This window comes from Kwoniella newhampshirensis, chromosome 7 (assembly GCF_039105145.1).
Source record: "Kwoniella newhampshirensis strain CBS 13917 chromosome 7, whole genome shotgun sequence".
NCBI lineage: Eukaryota > Fungi > Basidiomycota > Tremellomycetes > Tremellales > Cryptococcaceae > Kwoniella > Kwoniella newhampshirensis.
Window position 1 is genome coordinate 1375511 of NC_089961.1, and position 15966 is coordinate 1391476.

General features: G+C 51.6%; 5 protein-coding genes across 5 annotated transcripts; 2 read left to right on the plus strand and 3 right to left on the minus strand.

The window, feature by feature from the left end:
• Positions 1–716: 716 nt before the first annotated feature.
• IAR55_004206 (uncharacterized protein) lies at positions 717–2343 on the plus strand (the record flags this gene model as incomplete). The annotated part of the gene is made up of 8 exons (XM_066947306.1): positions 717–942; positions 1024–1104; positions 1183–1233; positions 1299–1444; positions 1541–1642; positions 1707–1872; positions 1980–2039; positions 2096–2343. 8 exons carry the CDS (start codon positions 717–719, stop codon positions 2341–2343), a joined length of 1080 nt encoding a protein of 359 aa, XP_066802685.1.
• Positions 2344–2425: 82 nt separating this feature from the next.
• On the minus strand, positions 2426–4547 carry IAR55_004207 (uncharacterized protein; the record flags this gene model as incomplete). The annotated part of the gene is made up of 8 exons (XM_066947307.1): positions 2426–2811; positions 2878–2977; positions 3054–3247; positions 3356–3459; positions 3531–3693; positions 3868–4140; positions 4254–4353; positions 4419–4547. The coding sequence occupies 8 exons, from the start codon at positions 4545–4547 to the stop codon at positions 2426–2428; spliced, it is 1449 nt and encodes a 482-aa protein (XP_066802686.1).
• A 973-nt stretch (positions 4548–5520) lies between these two features.
• Positions 5521–5754, minus strand: IAR55_004208 (uncharacterized protein; the record flags this gene model as incomplete). Its single annotated transcript, XM_066947308.1, has 1 exon — positions 5521–5754. One exon carries the CDS (start codon positions 5752–5754, stop codon positions 5521–5523), a length of 234 nt encoding a protein of 77 aa, XP_066802687.1.
• Positions 5755–7085: 1331 nt separating this feature from the next.
• Positions 7086–9391, plus strand: IAR55_004209 (uncharacterized protein; the record flags this gene model as incomplete). The annotated part of the gene is made up of 5 exons (XM_066947309.1): positions 7086–7763; positions 7822–7860; positions 7915–8286; positions 8343–8680; positions 8737–9391. 5 exons carry the CDS (start codon positions 7086–7088, stop codon positions 9389–9391), a joined length of 2082 nt encoding a protein of 693 aa, XP_066802688.1.
• A 473-nt stretch (positions 9392–9864) lies between these two features.
• Positions 9865–15893, minus strand: IAR55_004210 (uncharacterized protein; the record flags this gene model as incomplete). Its single annotated transcript, XM_066947310.1, has 22 exons — positions 9865–9901; positions 9985–10026; positions 10115–10224; positions 10307–10488; positions 10643–10768; positions 10833–11033; positions 11088–11144; positions 11195–11204; positions 11262–11307; positions 11360–11405; positions 11458–11506; positions 11564–11866; positions 11930–12110; positions 12168–12310; positions 12363–12428; positions 12486–12750; positions 12822–13260; positions 13321–13420; positions 13474–14570; positions 14621–14839; positions 14899–15424; positions 15492–15893. 22 exons carry the CDS (start codon positions 15891–15893, stop codon positions 9865–9867), a joined length of 4647 nt encoding a protein of 1548 aa, XP_066802689.1.
• Between the last annotated feature and the right edge of the window lie 73 nt (positions 15894–15966).

Consider the following 15966-nt stretch of genomic DNA (forward strand, 5'->3'; position numbering starts at 1 on the left):
ATGCGTCGGCAACGTCTCTTCGAGCCTCTCAAAGTCCAGTCCCATCCGGGGGCTGTCTCCATCCGGTTTCCGCGTCAACGAGAGATAACGAAGCGACGGTTAGGGCGGTGTCTTTTCTGATCCAGGGCATGTCAGCGTGATTGGGAAGATCTACTCGTTGCCTATATCGGTCATCTTCGACAAGACGTCTTACTACTACTACGGCAAATAACGAGAACTCTCAGGACTCCCAGACGCCGAACTGATTGTCACAGCCAATAGGATTCTGTCAACTCGTCCCCCAGGAATCTCCGAACGTGTCTCTGCCGACGAATTGATGACTGTGACTGTACCGACCCCGTCGGATCCGGATTACGTATCATTTCACCAGGTGTCGAAGGTCACTGCGTATCCCTTGATGTCTGCACGCATGCATTGTTTCATTGACTCGGTCTGGGAATTGGTATGATGGCATCGGACTGTTCCATGGTAGCTCAGTTGGACTTGGCGAAAGGGTGGGGCTCGGCATACCAGTGACTTTTCGGCTGGGAGGAAGCGATGAGGGCATGCATGAGTGGCAGTGACCTAAGCGCGCGCGTCCGACCATAACCGGGCGAGTAGTATTTTATCGATCAGGAGAGAGGAAAACCAATGATTGTAAAGACACTACCGACTATTCAGTTCATCTTCTTTTTGATCCCTCACCCACGCACCTACTACTCAACGTGCCGCCAACCATGACCTTTCAATACGAGAACCTGGTGATCACCGTCCCTCTCACCCCATCCAAACTGGACCAGGTGAAATCCTCCTTCCACAACGTCTCGTACCATCCAGACGGAGATGTTCCCGAAGAAGAATGGGCCACTGCCGACATTTGGTATACCGGCTGGTTGGGATTGCCCAAGGGGATCACCAAGCTGGAACAAGTCCCCAGGACGAAGACGGTCCAGCTTTCATCAGGTTCGTTGCGATGCATCCAGACTCTGACCATGCAGAGCAGATGATTCACAATTTGAGCTCATATGTGTCGACTTGGCGTAGCTGGCGCGAACGAGCTCCTTCGTTCTGAGATCATGAGCACCTCCGAGGCGAAAAACCAGATCAAAGTGTGTTCGGCGTCTGGTCAGTCTGGCCTCCTCACCCTGTCTACCAAGTCATGATGGCTTGGAACGCTGATCTGACACACCCATTCCTGCTCAGGTATACACACACTGTCCATCCCTCAATACATCGTCTGCAACATCGTCAACCGTACGTCCTTTTCTGTCTCTCCCCTCGCCAAATCGCAGGTGACCTGATGTCCTATCCCCTCGCAGTGTATATGAAGCTCCAAATCCAACTCCAACTAGCACGCACCAATGCTGAATGGCCATCACGGGAGAGCGTCATCAAGGCTGCCGGAGCTGGCGGAGAGAGTCATCCTGGCAATCGATGTCTGTACGGGAAGACCGTCGGTCTGTTAGTGAGTACCTCCACAGGACTTCACAGGCTCGGCAGTCGTGTATCCCTGATCTGCTCATATCTATCAACTCTTGCTTACCACGCTCTGATGCTTCAGGGCTACGGACACATCGCTCGTGAGACGGCTAGATTGCTCAAAGCCTTCAACTGCAAGATCATAGCCGCCAATTCGAAGGGCGACAAGCGACCCGAGGAGGGGGTGAGTGATTCTTACTCATCTCCTCTAGAAGATCACAAGGGCTAATGAGGAGATAACATCGCAGTATCGTATCCCTGGTACTGGCGATGCGGACGGATCTATACCCGAGAGGTATTACTCTACCAGCGATCCCTCGTCATTCAACGAATTCTTGTTAAAGTGCGACATCGTCGTGGCGAGTCTACCATCCACCCCTCAGACCACGTACATGGTGACGGAAGATCATCTGCGTGAGTTCAGTCAGGCTGAGTCGAACCGACTCATGTCGAAACTCTTGTATAGCCGTGGTCCCGGGCTATATCATATCGTTCTGGTCAAAGCTGATTTTACATCGCAGGATCATTACCTGACGGAGCGGTATTTGTCAATGTCGGAAGAGGCGATCTAGTCAGATCTGGTGTGTGTCACTACCACGCTACCTCCAAAAGAGCTAACCTCTATCGCCCTCTCCAGAGCACATCCTCTCCGCCCTCGACGCACCTGGCGGTCTATGGGGTGTAGTCCTCGACGTGACCGACCCAGAACCCCTACCCTCCGGTCATCCCCTCTTCACCCATCCAAGTGCTATCGTCACTCCTCACACTAGCGGTAGTTTCGAAAACTACTTTGATGGCGGGGCGGACGTCTTGCTTTTCCAGGTCGAAAGAGCTCAAAAGGGATTGGGACCAATCAATGTCGTTGATCCTGCCAAGGGGTATTAGACAAGAAGAGATTAGATGAGGTCATACATCCATGCATACTGCACATCGTGAACACAATCTGAATCACATTGAATCAGGACCACTACTGCTCTACGCCCCATTGCTTGGCCAAAGCCTTGCCCATTCTCTTCGCTCCTTCCTCCATCTCTTCCGGAGGAGGCAACGAGAAACTGATCCTGACGTAGATCCTCTTGGCCTCTTCTTCCCTCGTCCACTTGGCCAACGAAGGAGCTTTGAAGAACTCTGATGGTGCCATCAACACCTTCTCCTCGATCATCGAGGCGAAGACCTCTTTCGAGATGGTTTCGGGATCTGACGTGGACGAGTTGACGAACGATGGATGAGACTCGATCTTGAGTCGGACCCAGAGGAACATTCCTCCTGCCGGAGCTGGGATCTCGATGGTGGACGAAGGGACGTATTTGTTCAACAGGTCGATCATGGAAAGACATCGTTTGGCGTAGATATCTGTGGGTATTGTTTGTCAGCTCGCTCAAAGGCAGAACAATATATGTCGAGAGGATCACTTCTCACCGGAGATATACGGGATGTACTTCTTCTCAAACCCTTCGTGGCTTCCCCAAGCTCGGAGGATGGCACTGATCGCCGCAATCGAGAAACCAGAGGGACATTGCTACCCATCATCAGAACAACAATTCAGCGTTCGTTCCCTTTACCCTGCATTCCGCTCTGATCAAGTGGTGACCCACCGTAGCACTCTCTCTCGTGTTCATGATTTTCTCCACCAACTCCTTGTGACCCGTGATGAAACCCAGTCGACTACCGGGAGCCACGATCTTGGAGAAACTGTCGACTCGGACAACACGGCCGTCGGTGTCGAGGGATAAGAAGCTGGGAACAATAGGGGAGTCGGCGCCGTTGGGTCGGATCTGGAGGAAGCAGTCTGGAGATCTGGTCGTCAGCGCAGTGAAAGAAGGGGTGTGGAAGGAGGTGTGAAGGGCGTTGGGGGTGGAGATGAGGTCAGAAGCGGCGACGAGACGGCTGGACCCACATGGATCATCCTCGCAGATGAGCAAGTCCCATTTCCTGCAGACCGCGTAGATCTCACGCTTTCGATGAGCCGGGATGGTCACTCCAGCAGGGTTGGAACATGTACTACGAGACGAGCTTCGTCAGGAGAGTTCCACGACGACAAGCAAAGGAAGATAGCAGAACAAAGCACTCACGGTACAATCACGATCATTTTGGGTCTAGGTCCTCCTCTCTCTTCTTCGTTCCAGTTAGACAGGATCTCGTCCATTGCTACAGGGTTGACACCTTCCGCATCTAAAGGTACGCCCAGAGTCCTGATTCCAAGGGTCGCGGCGGGACTGAGAAGACCGGGGTAGGCTGTGGGTGAGATGGATCAGTTCACTAATGTTACAGAAAAATCTCCAAATGAATGATGGGAGCGTTTGAAGGGAAGCATGGTCGCAGGGAGAAAATGCGACAACGATCGCGACTTGTCAGACCAACGTGGGAGACGCTTGAGGCAGGATTGCAGAAGTCCGAACGACAACTCACCAAACTCCTCCACCAACATATAATCACCCCTATCAAAGACGGCTCTCATGATCCCATCGACACCATCCGTGTTCCCCGCCGTACAGAGGTTGACCCACTCATCATACTGAGGGGAATGGATACGCTGGACATGTTCCTTGATCCACGAGAGGAGATGAGGTGTACCGTACGTGGCACTGTATTGCAGTTCCGAGGATAGATCGGGTCGAAGGGGTTCATCTTTCAGTGGCTCGGAGAATGGTTCGACGGGGAGCATATCGGAGGTTGATCTGCCTGTGAAATCGGTTGCAAGTCAACGTCAACTACAGTCAGAGCTGATTCCAACCATTCACTCCCATTCCCAGAATGAGGACTGAGGAACGCTGATGGAAGACGCAACGACTCACTGCCATACCCCGGGATGAAGACAGATTTCTCCGCAAAGGGGATCGACAGGGTCATCCCGTTCACAGGCCAAGTTGAAGGATGAGGGATACCGACGCCGAACTGTTCGAATGGCGACCAATCAGCATCGCTCGCCGACACTGGTGGTCGCTCACAGTCGCACTCACACTGATCATGCCTGGGATCTCAAAGTACGGTCTGAGCTCTTTCAGTTGGGACCTCTTTCTCCCCGTTGACTCTTTGCTAAGGTATTTGGAGAAATCGATAGGAGCGGGTTTGAGATCTATGGACGGCATGGTGGATATTCTTCTGATGCGAGCAAGTGATAGGCTGAATGATGTCAAAAGCACTCGAGTGTTGGTGGTGATGATTGTATTGATGGTCGAATGTATACAGATGCAGAACCAATCAACAGAATGCTCAGAGCGCGATTCAGCTGTCTGCTCCTGCCTTTTTTTTTTTTTGTTGGGTTGCCCCTTCGGTTCCAAGCGACGGTAGTCACTGCTATCTTTCCCCCTTTCTTCGGCTCTGACCGTTTCAACAGATCACATTTTCACCGATAAGGACACCGAACACCACCGCAAGATCGGGTTTGACTCAAGAGCCAATGAGATTCTATACATGTACATGTGCACTCAATGATACATGAGACGTGAGACGTGAGAGGTGGAGGCGATCGCCGGAATGACTGTACCATATATCAAAACATACTCGAAACCGTTTTAACCACTGTCAATTGAATATGACCATTCTCCCCCTAGCGTACCTGGTCAATCAAGGGCAAACGTCGAGTCAATCCCTTCCATACCAAGCTCATCATCTGTCTTTTTCCTTGGATGTGCTACTTGGCAGTAGATGCTGCGGGACCAATCGTTTGAGGACCGGGAAATAAATGCGATACCAGTATCTCTATTGATCAGACACTCAGCAAAGATCCAGCAATCTCTCAACCCACTCACCCTTCCTGAAGCGCGAAGATAACTTATGAATTGTCCCGTGATCGGCCGATTCTTGGACAGCTCGATAAGTTGGCTGGATTCGATCCCTTCACCCGGCACAACTTTCTCTCGAATTAGTTCGTTGGGGTTGCACTTGTTGTATCTTCTGTTGCCGATGATGAGTGCGTCGTCGTTTGCCGACATGTGTTGCTTGCGTCTTTTCCTCGTGTTTCCGGACATGGATCAGATCATTAGTTTTTTGAAAGGACAGCGCACTCCAGAAGGAGGCATTCACACCATGGTCCGATTTATTAGCATGATCCACACCGGTTCATCCGTCGTCTCCGTATGACTGTTCGTGCTTCTCATCGTTGCGTGTTGTAAAGGCTGGCGTGTCCGGGGATGATTTTGAAGCTTTCCCATATTCGATCACTTCGAAATCATCGTCCGAGTGCAGCTCGGCACTCGCTCTCGGAGATGCAGTCACCAGAGCTTGTGCTTCCTCCTGAGATCGTGACGAGAGTCCAAGGGAAGACGAAGGATGAATAGGGAGTAGTGGGATCATTCGAGGGGCAGAGCAGATGGAGGGAGGAAAGGTGGAGTGAGTGTCAGCTTGCATCACAGTGTGAGATGCCCATCTGGCTCTTGAGTTGAGAGACTGGAACGAGGAGAGAGTCGGAATGATCTGCTCACGGTAATATATCTCTCAATCTCCTTCTTCTCTTTCCCTGTCGTGTGAACGCAAAATTCCATCTTCCGAAGAGGACTCTTCGAGCTGGGCATGAGGTCTGAATGCCGAGGCGACATGTGCAGTCTGGGTAGATGGATTCCCTTGAATGATTCCGGATGAGCTGTACGACTGTCCATCCTGACCATATTGGCTACATTGATGAGATCAAGAAAAGAGAAGGTCATTAGAGGCTGTTTCCCACATTTCGTCTAAAGGTGATCTGTGCGTATACTGTTTTTCTCTTGATAATGAAAGGACGGGGTCAGCGACAACAACGACACACGGGATCGATTGGCGCGACGCGTCGAATGGCAGACAACAGCTCCAGCACCAGCACCAGCACCAAAGTACAAACGCATCACTTGGTCAGTACCGGTGAGCAGGACGGCGGCATTGAATCGACAGACTCTGTGATCCAGTAAGCTCTCATGGGCATATCAATGGGTGGGTATCTTGAGACCCAAGATCTCCTGTTATCAATCGAGTTGTCGGTGACCATCAGAAACTTTTACCGACATTGTTTGGCATGATTTGAGCCGAAAAAGCCATGGTCAGAGGATCCCCACAGCCAGACCCCAGCAGTCATCCCCATTGCCAGAATTGTACTGACAGAGAATCGCTACAGCATACCGGGAAAGACCAGCAGGAGATATATGACCTCCCCCTTGCCTCAAAACGGTCAGTTAGGCGTGTGAATCTGACAGCTTCGATCGTCGGGTGCCTAGTTTTTCACCTTGATTGCCTGTTGTGGTCAAGGTCACCGTCGAATTTGCCATCGCAGCACTCGTCGACGAAAAGACTCTTTTGAGGTGAGACGGTATCCCTGGTGCATCTTGAGCGACTCTTCTCCGTTCTCTGTCACATACTCTCAAAGCAAGACTGTTTCAATCCGAACTTACTCCATCACGTCGCCACCCGCTCCGGCCAAGGATCTATATAAATCGTCAGAATCGCGAGATCGCACTTGGGATCACAACCCTTCGCATTACGACTCCTTGCCTTCCCGACATCGCAGCCGCAGATCCACTTGATCGATTTCTTGGCAGCGGCGAGATGACGGCCCAAGCCAGATAGTACACCGCCTAGGAAAACTCAAAACATAGCCCATTGACGACAGCAAGACAAGTCGATTGGATTCGACTTGACATCCCACCCGTCGCGACACCATGATCATCCCTCCTGATCCAGAAAAGGATCCCAACATCTTCTCGCCATCATCATCCACCCCTTCGTTGCTCATCGCACCTTCCGAATCATCCTTTGACGTTGCTTGGAACGACGACGAGTTTCTACCGCCGTATGAACGGAGACAGAGGAGATCAAGAGCGTCTTCGCATGACGCAGATACTGTCGACGAGCACAGCACACCGAGAAGGACCTCTTCCTCACCACCTCAATCATCTGGCTTTGTAACATCAAATCTTCAGCATCTTCCACTACCACACCTACCCCACACATCCTCGACATCTACCGGCTCGCTCACTCCAACTCAAACAGGACCTTCCAGTGGTTTGTCTCAATTCAACACCCAAACACCCAGTCCTTCGACAACGATCGCTGCTCCTTTACCCACGTCAAGGTCAAAGTTGTGGGAAGGATCATCATCACAATCGGGAGGCAAAGACTTGACCAAGCGGAGAAATCGGGCGCTCATTCTACCGGTCGGAGTTCAAAAATGGTGGAAGCGGTGGAGACGATGGGTGCAAGCGATAGTGGTGTTGATTTTGATCGGGATTGCGCTCCTGGTGGGACTGTTAGTGGGGACGAGACAGGCTGCGGCAAAACATTCGGCGTTACCAAAAACACCCGGGGACAAGAGTGGGAGAAAGACAGCCATTTGGGGTGTAAGTGCCGCTGTATACCCATTCGTGCATAGCTCACTTGCCGTTTCCACTTGTGCAGATCGGTGCGAGCGCGAACATGACTTATGATGAGGACAGGGTGAATCCATTTCGTGCCGCCGCATAGGGCATGTTGTTGACATTTCTACTGCAGGACGGACCGTTACCAGCAGATGGCTATCTCACCAGTTGTACTTCCTTGACAGACCTCAATCTCACGGCCTCACCGTTCAGTTCCCTCTTCACCCCTTTCCCTGCATCTACGATCTCCCTGGCTTCTTTCTCACTGCCCCTGACGAATGGTACATCTCCTACTGGCATGTTCATCAATGCTCGAGGTCTCGGTTCGAGCGGAACAGTCACTTTCATCGGCTCAGACGCGTCAGAGCAACTGACCACGAGCGGACAAGAGGGACATATATTGGTGGATGTTGTGGTGAGGTACGCGGGATTCCAGGACCTGAGCACGATTATGCGGGTCTGTCAGATGGCTCGTGGTGACGGTGGAGTCGGTGTAGGCGTTTACGTAAGTGGCTGTGATATTCACTCTCAAGCATGGTCAATTAATACCACTTCTCGCAGACACCTCAAGAGACGGATGGCAAAGTGGCCAACCCTTACTCCATCAACCCAGCATACATTCCCACTTCCCATATCATCATCCGTCTTCCGCCTTCTGCCTATCAGGCTTCCTCGCCACCAATCTATTTCCCCTCGCTTGAACTCAATCTCGATCGCATGGAAGTCCGATTCGGTGATACGACGTCCGCTGCTGAATTTGGCAGTCTGGGTATTGAAACCGGTCGCGGAGGGATGAATGCGGGCTATATCGCAGCGAAGAACGCGGCCATCATCGCCGCCGACAATCCTGTGAGGGGTCGATGGAATGTGTCGGAGGCTTTGTGGATCAATGTCACCGAGTGAGTAGTGTTATGCTCATGGGGATTGTATCGCATCTGCTAACGGTAGTACGCAGCGGGTACATCGCAGCAGATGTCATTCTGTACGACCCATCGACACCCGATTATACAGCGGCGGTCAACCCCGCGGCCGAGTTTGGTAACCTGAGACGATCGCCTCACTTTCCGTCTGCCCTTTCGCCCGCTCTCGCCGAGGTCAGCGAGTCTCTTGTCTCCAATACTTCTCGCCATATTGTCACCGGATTCTATACGACCGAGGGCACGATCGACGTGCAATATCTCCGCCAGCCGCCTTCCGTCTCGATCACCGCGCTCATTGCCACCCTTCAAGGTACCGTAGGAGTTCGAATGCATCCCAACTATGTGGGACCTTTTATCGCCAAGACGATATGGGGCGAGGCGTGGATCCCCACGCCGAATGTGATGCCGGATCAGGACCCTCAGGGCAAGAAGAGGAATAGGGAACTTGCGTTTGGTGTCATTGAAGTGGATCCCATGTCAAAGTTCGCCTCGGTAGGCGTGAACGCGACGACGTTGGTGAACAGCTCAGACACGATCAGCGGAGCCGCGTATTGGGCGAACGTGAGTTCGAAGGGTAAAGTGGGATACAAATCTGTTGAGGATGTGCAGGGGGGAATAGAGGGGCGAGGTAATGAATTGGTGGTGCTTGGAGCGTGGGGAGATGTCGAATTGACATTTGATGGGGCGTAGGGGGTTAGTCCGGGATGTGGATCATCAGCGCTGGCGTTGGTGCATTGGTGCGGTACGGTGGATGACACATGGATCGCATTGGCGTTTGGTGGGGATAAACGATGCAGCAGGCATACACACTGTACGGTCATAATTGTAATCAATGCTGTTTCCTCTCATCATAGAAGGGCTTTGGAGTTTCGTAGCCTTGTTGCCGAGTACGACTTGCATACCACACACGGTACCTCAGAATGTAATCATTATTTGGATGCATCGTGATTGGGATGCCTGAAAAGAAGAGGCAAGGGAACACCCACACCATGCATATGATCTATGAGAATACAGTCCGAGACGGTGAATTGTTCTGATTGGTTTCTATGAGAGAGGAAAGAACAGAACTCATGGGTGCAGAAAGCCTGGAACGATATGAAGAGAGGGGTTACGGGACAGGAGATGGTTGTTCAATGGTACGAGTACTGTAATCTACTGCGGTATTACTCGGCAGTCTTCGATCTCTTGCTTCGTAATTTCCTATAACGCACATCGCACATCGCACATCGCACATCGAACCCAAGATTAGCGGCAAAACGACTTGGATCCGGAAGGCGACTCACAAAAGGAGGAAAACGAAAGCATACGAAGAGACACAGAACAGTCTACATATCAGAATATGTTTTAGCACACCCGATTCATTTGAGATTATCGATCTCGACTGGAGATAAGTTATAGACGTATGGTACTCACGCGGTGATACAGATGTCTCTCCAGCCGTATATGTGTCTCGGTAGATTCACGGAAGCGAGGTATTGACTTCCCTGTTTATAAATACAGTATTGACAATTGCTCATCGCGTCCTGACAGATCATCATTCCAGACGATATCAGCGACGTCGCCGCACCCAACCGATTCTGACCAAGGAAGCAAGGCTTGGCTCACAGGATTATTGAGGTATCCGGTATTGGGTTGCGACAAGAAAGTCTGCATGTATGCGCCACATGTCTGGCCGGAGGGCGGATTGAAGATCCCGTACTCTTCTTCCTTGCATTGGACTTGGACGTCCCAGATTGGGAAGACGAGAAGTCCTCCAATAAGATAGTTGAATGGGTCGAGGTAGTAAACTGCGAAGAAGATCCGTGGTCAGCGGCGAAAATCCTTCAGCTAAGAAAAAAAGAGACAGAAGACTCACGCCAGTATCCTGATCGGAGCGGAAGAAAAGAGGATAGAACACTCGTTAGCATCTGACTACAACCTGATTTGGCCGAGCCCACTTACGCCAGAACGAGGTGATCTGCGGATAAGGCACCAGGACACCGGAAAACATGACGAGCACACCGATGAGAAGCGGATTGACGAGAGCCGCAAAAACAGCATTGGGGGCATAAGCCGCGACGAATTGACCTGATTGCGTAGGTCGCGTCAGTTCCTGGCGATTTATGCGTATACACAAGCACGAGCTACCCACCGATACCAGTGTAGAGGAATTCGTAAAGTGTCATTTGCAGGTAAACCGGGCCGGCAACACCGGGAGCGAAGCTAAATCCGACGACGGGATACCAACAGACAAAGTACAGGAAAGCGCAGACGAGCAAGTACGGAACTTCGGCAACGATCTCGCCGACAACGAACGCTTGCCAGCAGTACAGCTTGGCTTTCTTCTCACGGGCTGAGAGGAATCAATCCGGTCAGTGGTGTTGTTTATGACAGGCGAAGAACTCACCTTCGAAGATATCTCGGTTCGCAATGAATTTGGGTTGAGTCTGGGCGATGACACCGGCTACAGGCAACTGTTAGACGCCGGAACGCGCCGGGAGAAGTTGAACTTACGGGCAACAAACTGCAGAGAAATGTCAGCGCCGACATTATATCAGTGGAGAACTGCATGACAACTCACAACAAATTGGAAGATTGTGAAGAGTCGATTTTGCAAGTCGGCATATCTGCGGGCGACGGCTCAGTATTACAACTTGAATTGACAGGCAGCGCACTCACGCATCGCCAATCATCCAGAAACTGAAACCGTTGAAGAGGGCGGCACCTATAGGCTGACGTGAGCCACACATACAGTCGATTACAAAACCACAGCTCACCGATATGCAATGCGGCTTTGTTGGTGACATATTCGGTGTCCCTCCAAAGCTACATCCATCTCAAAGTATTAGTACCTATTCAAAATCATTGCACGACACCACTCACCTGGGTCGAAGCACGCTTGGTGACCAGCTTGACCTGAGTCATTGTCGTCGAAGCATACTCATGTTTCATGTCGTCCGAATCATGGTCCATCTCGGTACTGGACTTTTTCAAATCCTCAATCTCCCTCATCATCGTCTTGCATTCGTCCGATTCGAGCCATACTTTTGACCAGTCGCGACCTTTGGAGAGGTCGCCCGAAACGACGTCGATCATGAATTCGGCAGGATTGGTCTCTTTGGGCACCTTGACTTTGTTGGCGGCGAAGTACTCGTCCAAATGGTCGATTGCTCCAAAGTAGACGGTCTATTTGTATACGTGTTCCAGTCAACTTTGCTCCTCGAGCAATGATGGCAGCTTGGCACTCACGTTACCACCCGCCTTCAGTAGCAAAAGATTGTCAAACCGAGCGAAGAGAGAAGCAGACGGTTGATGGATCGTACAAAGAACGGCCTGACCGGCAGCGGCGAGTTTTCGGAGGAATGAGACGATCAGGTATGAGCTCTGTCCGTCAAGACCGGAAGTTGGCTCATCGAGAAAGAGCAGAGTACTGCGACGACATGGTCAACTAGAACTTGAATGAAAGCGAACAGTGACATCAACTCACGGCTTGCTGACGAGTTCAACACCGATAGTGAGACGCTTCCTCTGTTCGACACCGAGACCTTGACCCGGTATTCCGACCAAGGCATCTTCGATGTCATGCAATTCAAGCAGGTCTATGATGACATCGACGTAGGCGAGTTTTTCCTGTGAAGGAGTCAGCTGAGCGATCTTGGCGAGAAGCGGCACCTAAACACACCTTGTCAGGAAGAGATCGAGGCTGTCTAAGCACAGCAGAGAATTCAAGAGCCTCTCTGACGGTAGCCTGCACGCATTGTAAGCATCATACAAGGATCAGACTGATATCTAGTGCATCACTCACCTGAGGCAGATGCACATCGACCTGTTCACAATAACCGGTAGTCCTCTGGAATGACATTGGCAACTTCTTCCCGTTCATCAGAACCTCTCCGTGGATAGTACCTTCCGACTTTCGCTGAGCCAACACATCCATCAGAGTGGTTTTGCCTGCACCGGAAGATCCCATGAGGGCGGTGAGTGTGCCGGCTTTGCAGTACCCGGAGACTTTGTTGAGAAGCTGTTTGTTGTCGGCGACGGTGTAGGTGAGATCTTTCCAGGTGAACACGCTGCGGGAAACAGAAAGTATGGTCAATCTTGTGATCGAAACCAATTTGTTGAATTGACATCCAAAACTCACGTCTCAACCGCATGCACGTCCTTGATGGAATCATCTGACACTTCTCCAGACTGGTTGGTGTTCTGTTTCTGTCCCCGACCTTCTTCCTCATCCTTGGGTCCATTACCGTTCTTAGCAGTTGCTCTGATGAACTTGCCACCCCCACCACGCTTGTATAGCAAGATAGCCTTGTTTGATCCAGCCGCCGGAAGTCGTTCGATGCTGACGACCAACAAGAAGATGAAACCAAAGAGCAGAGCCAAGTTGATACCAAAGTTTCTCCACATGTGTCGTTGGTAGAAACGAAGGGCCGTCAAAAGATAGGTGGTGCCGTCTACCGTAGTTGTCCCCGGGTTGGAACCGGGTATGGCGCAGCCTTGTTCACCGGCTCCCATGTATCCTGGCCCGTAAGGTGCGAGTTGCGGTTGAACACATTGGAGGGTAAGGCCGGTGAGTTCGTCTACACACAGTGGTATACTGATTAGCGAGAGGCAATTGATGCACGGATCACAGCACTCACGCGACATCAAAGCTTCAAAGCTGTAATAGACAGGATCGATCCATCTGATCCAGGAGAACCAAGGGTGCATGGAAGGGGTGTAAATGATGTATCCGGCGTACTGCGAGACGTCCGTATTCAGCCATACCTCTGGTGATACAAATAGCGACTCACGGTAACAATGACACTGAACAATAGACCAGACACCTTCGATGCATTGTTGAAAGTACCGAACGAGTACCCCACGAAACGAAAGAATGCGGTGGTGGTGATTGTCGTGACATAGACGAACAAGAGGAAAGCAAAGTAGTGGCCAGCGGTAGTCTGTAATCCGACCATGAAATAAATGATCAAGGTGAAGATGACGATTTGGATGAAAAAGATGGGCAGATCACCTAGAGTTTGAGCGAGTGCGACCGCTGATGGTCGATACATTGAAAAAGCCTTGTGTTTCGCCAGTACCGCTCGACCGGAGAAAGCAGCCGTTGTTTCTGCCAGACTGATAAGGGAAGGGAAGAGAAGGGAAAGGAAGATGGTACCTCCTCGAAGGAAGATACCGCCGGTCGTATCGGAGACGTTGTAGAACATTGATCCGACGATGAGGGCTTGGACGATGGTGGTTCCTTGTCGAGCCCAGAGCGTCCATTGATCTCCCCAGCGTTGTTGGTAGTCTCGAATGAGGGCAGCTTTGACTTGAGTGAAATAATCCACCTTCTCCGGTCGACCTTTCAACGCGTACTTGCTCTTCTGCTGCTGAATCGCCTCCTGAGTTTCCTTGGTTTTCCTGTCCAGAGCGGTCTTGTCCTTCAAGTGAGCTTCAAGCTCTTCCCGCATCCGTTTGGCTGTTTCCGACTTGTTGTAGATCTCGGCGAACTCGGCAGGTTGAGTCGGCACCGTGCCCTTGTGTCCTTCTTTGATTTTGCGTTCGTTGGTCGCAGTGACAGCGGTGAGATAATCGGCCGTGTTCGCCCCTTCGAGATGCTCAAAGCCGAGATCCTCAAAGTAGTTACGGGCTTCACTTCTTGGACCGTAATAGATCAATCGACCCTCAGCGATGACGGTGACCTTGTCGAAGAGATTGTAGATGCCGTTACCGGCCTGGTAGAGGGAGACGACGGTAGCGTTCCGTTCGATGTCGGAGAGATCACGCATGACTTTGGCGTATCCGAGAGCAGTGTTGGCGTCAAGACCTCTGGTCGCATTGTCCCAGCATTGAATAGACGCTCTGCTGGTGAGGACTTCGGCGATGGACACACGCTTCTTCTCTCCACCTGGGACAGGTCAGCAGGATTCTATCACCTTGAAAAGACATGAGACCTACCAGAAACGCCTCTTGTGTACTGATCTCCGACCTTGGTATCGTGTGTATGCTCCAGACCGAACGCCTTGAGCCAATGCGCTTTGGTCTTGGCGATGTATTCCTTCGCAGACATGGGTTCTCCGCCTTCTTCCTTTGGATGTCGAGCAGCGGGTGACGGAGTGTTCATGCGGAGCGCAAAGTCGAGGGTGTGACCGACGTGAAGATTCGCGTCGTGCAGGTCTGCGCATGAGGGTGGGTGAGATTGTGCCTTGAGAAAGAAAGCCATGTAAGTGACTCACCCTCTTCGCTGTTGAAGATGACATCCGACCTGAAAGCCTTGAGCTCTTTGTCGCTCTCCATCGAGCCGTAGTAAACCTTTCCATCGATCCCGGCATAGCCGTTGTGTAATCCAGCAAGAGCTTTGAGGAAAGTCGTACATCCCGATCCAGGTCTTCCCACGACCAACATCATCTCTCCAGCCTTGACCACGCCCGAGAAATCTTTGATCAAGAATCGTTCGCCTTTTCTCAACCCGCTTTCTCCCTTCTTTGGCTCATCATCTCCTTCCTGCCATGACATCCCAGCACCTCGACCACCTTCACCACCTGGTCCACCCTTCTCTTCCCCTTCCACTCTGGCTGACGCGAGCGCGGCAGCCTTCTTCTTGTACTTTCGACCGGTCCAAGGGGCGATGATACCGCCGACGGTGGGTCCATAGGTCACATCGTCGGCACCTCCTGTTCCCCGGACGGATAGATGATCGTACGCGAGGTCGAGGGAACGACTGGGGACGATGCCGCGTGATTCGAGCAGTTTTTGGTCGTGCTACGTATTGATTGATTTGAGCCGTATGCATGGATGCGTAAAAACGTGAATGACTGGTCTGACTCACTCTCAACACACTTGCATTGCTCCATTTCGAGTCAGAGTCAATGTCATTTTCATTCTCGCTGATCGAAGTCCCCGAAGATTGTCCACCACGATCTGAAGCTGAATAGTGTGAATCGTCTGGACGATTCTTTTCCACGTTCACCGCGTCCTTTCGTTCACTCGAGGCGTCATTCGGTATGGCAGTAGACGAGAGAGGGTCTGAGTCTACGATGGTACGAGTGCTGGACGAACGATCGGAAGGCGATGATTGGCCTACTGCTTCTGGTTGTTCTTGCTCGATCGTTTGGTGCCGTGTGGAAGGACTGTCAAATCGAGCGACGTCGTCGTCGTCACTGAGATCGTGGCTGTGACCATGGACCGCAGAGGGATCCACGACGGGTCCCAATGAGATGGGTGCGGCCATCTTACTGTTTTCGCTGGTGCTGCGGCCCTCGGAATTCGTCGAGACCAGGAAGAGATTACAATGATAATATCAA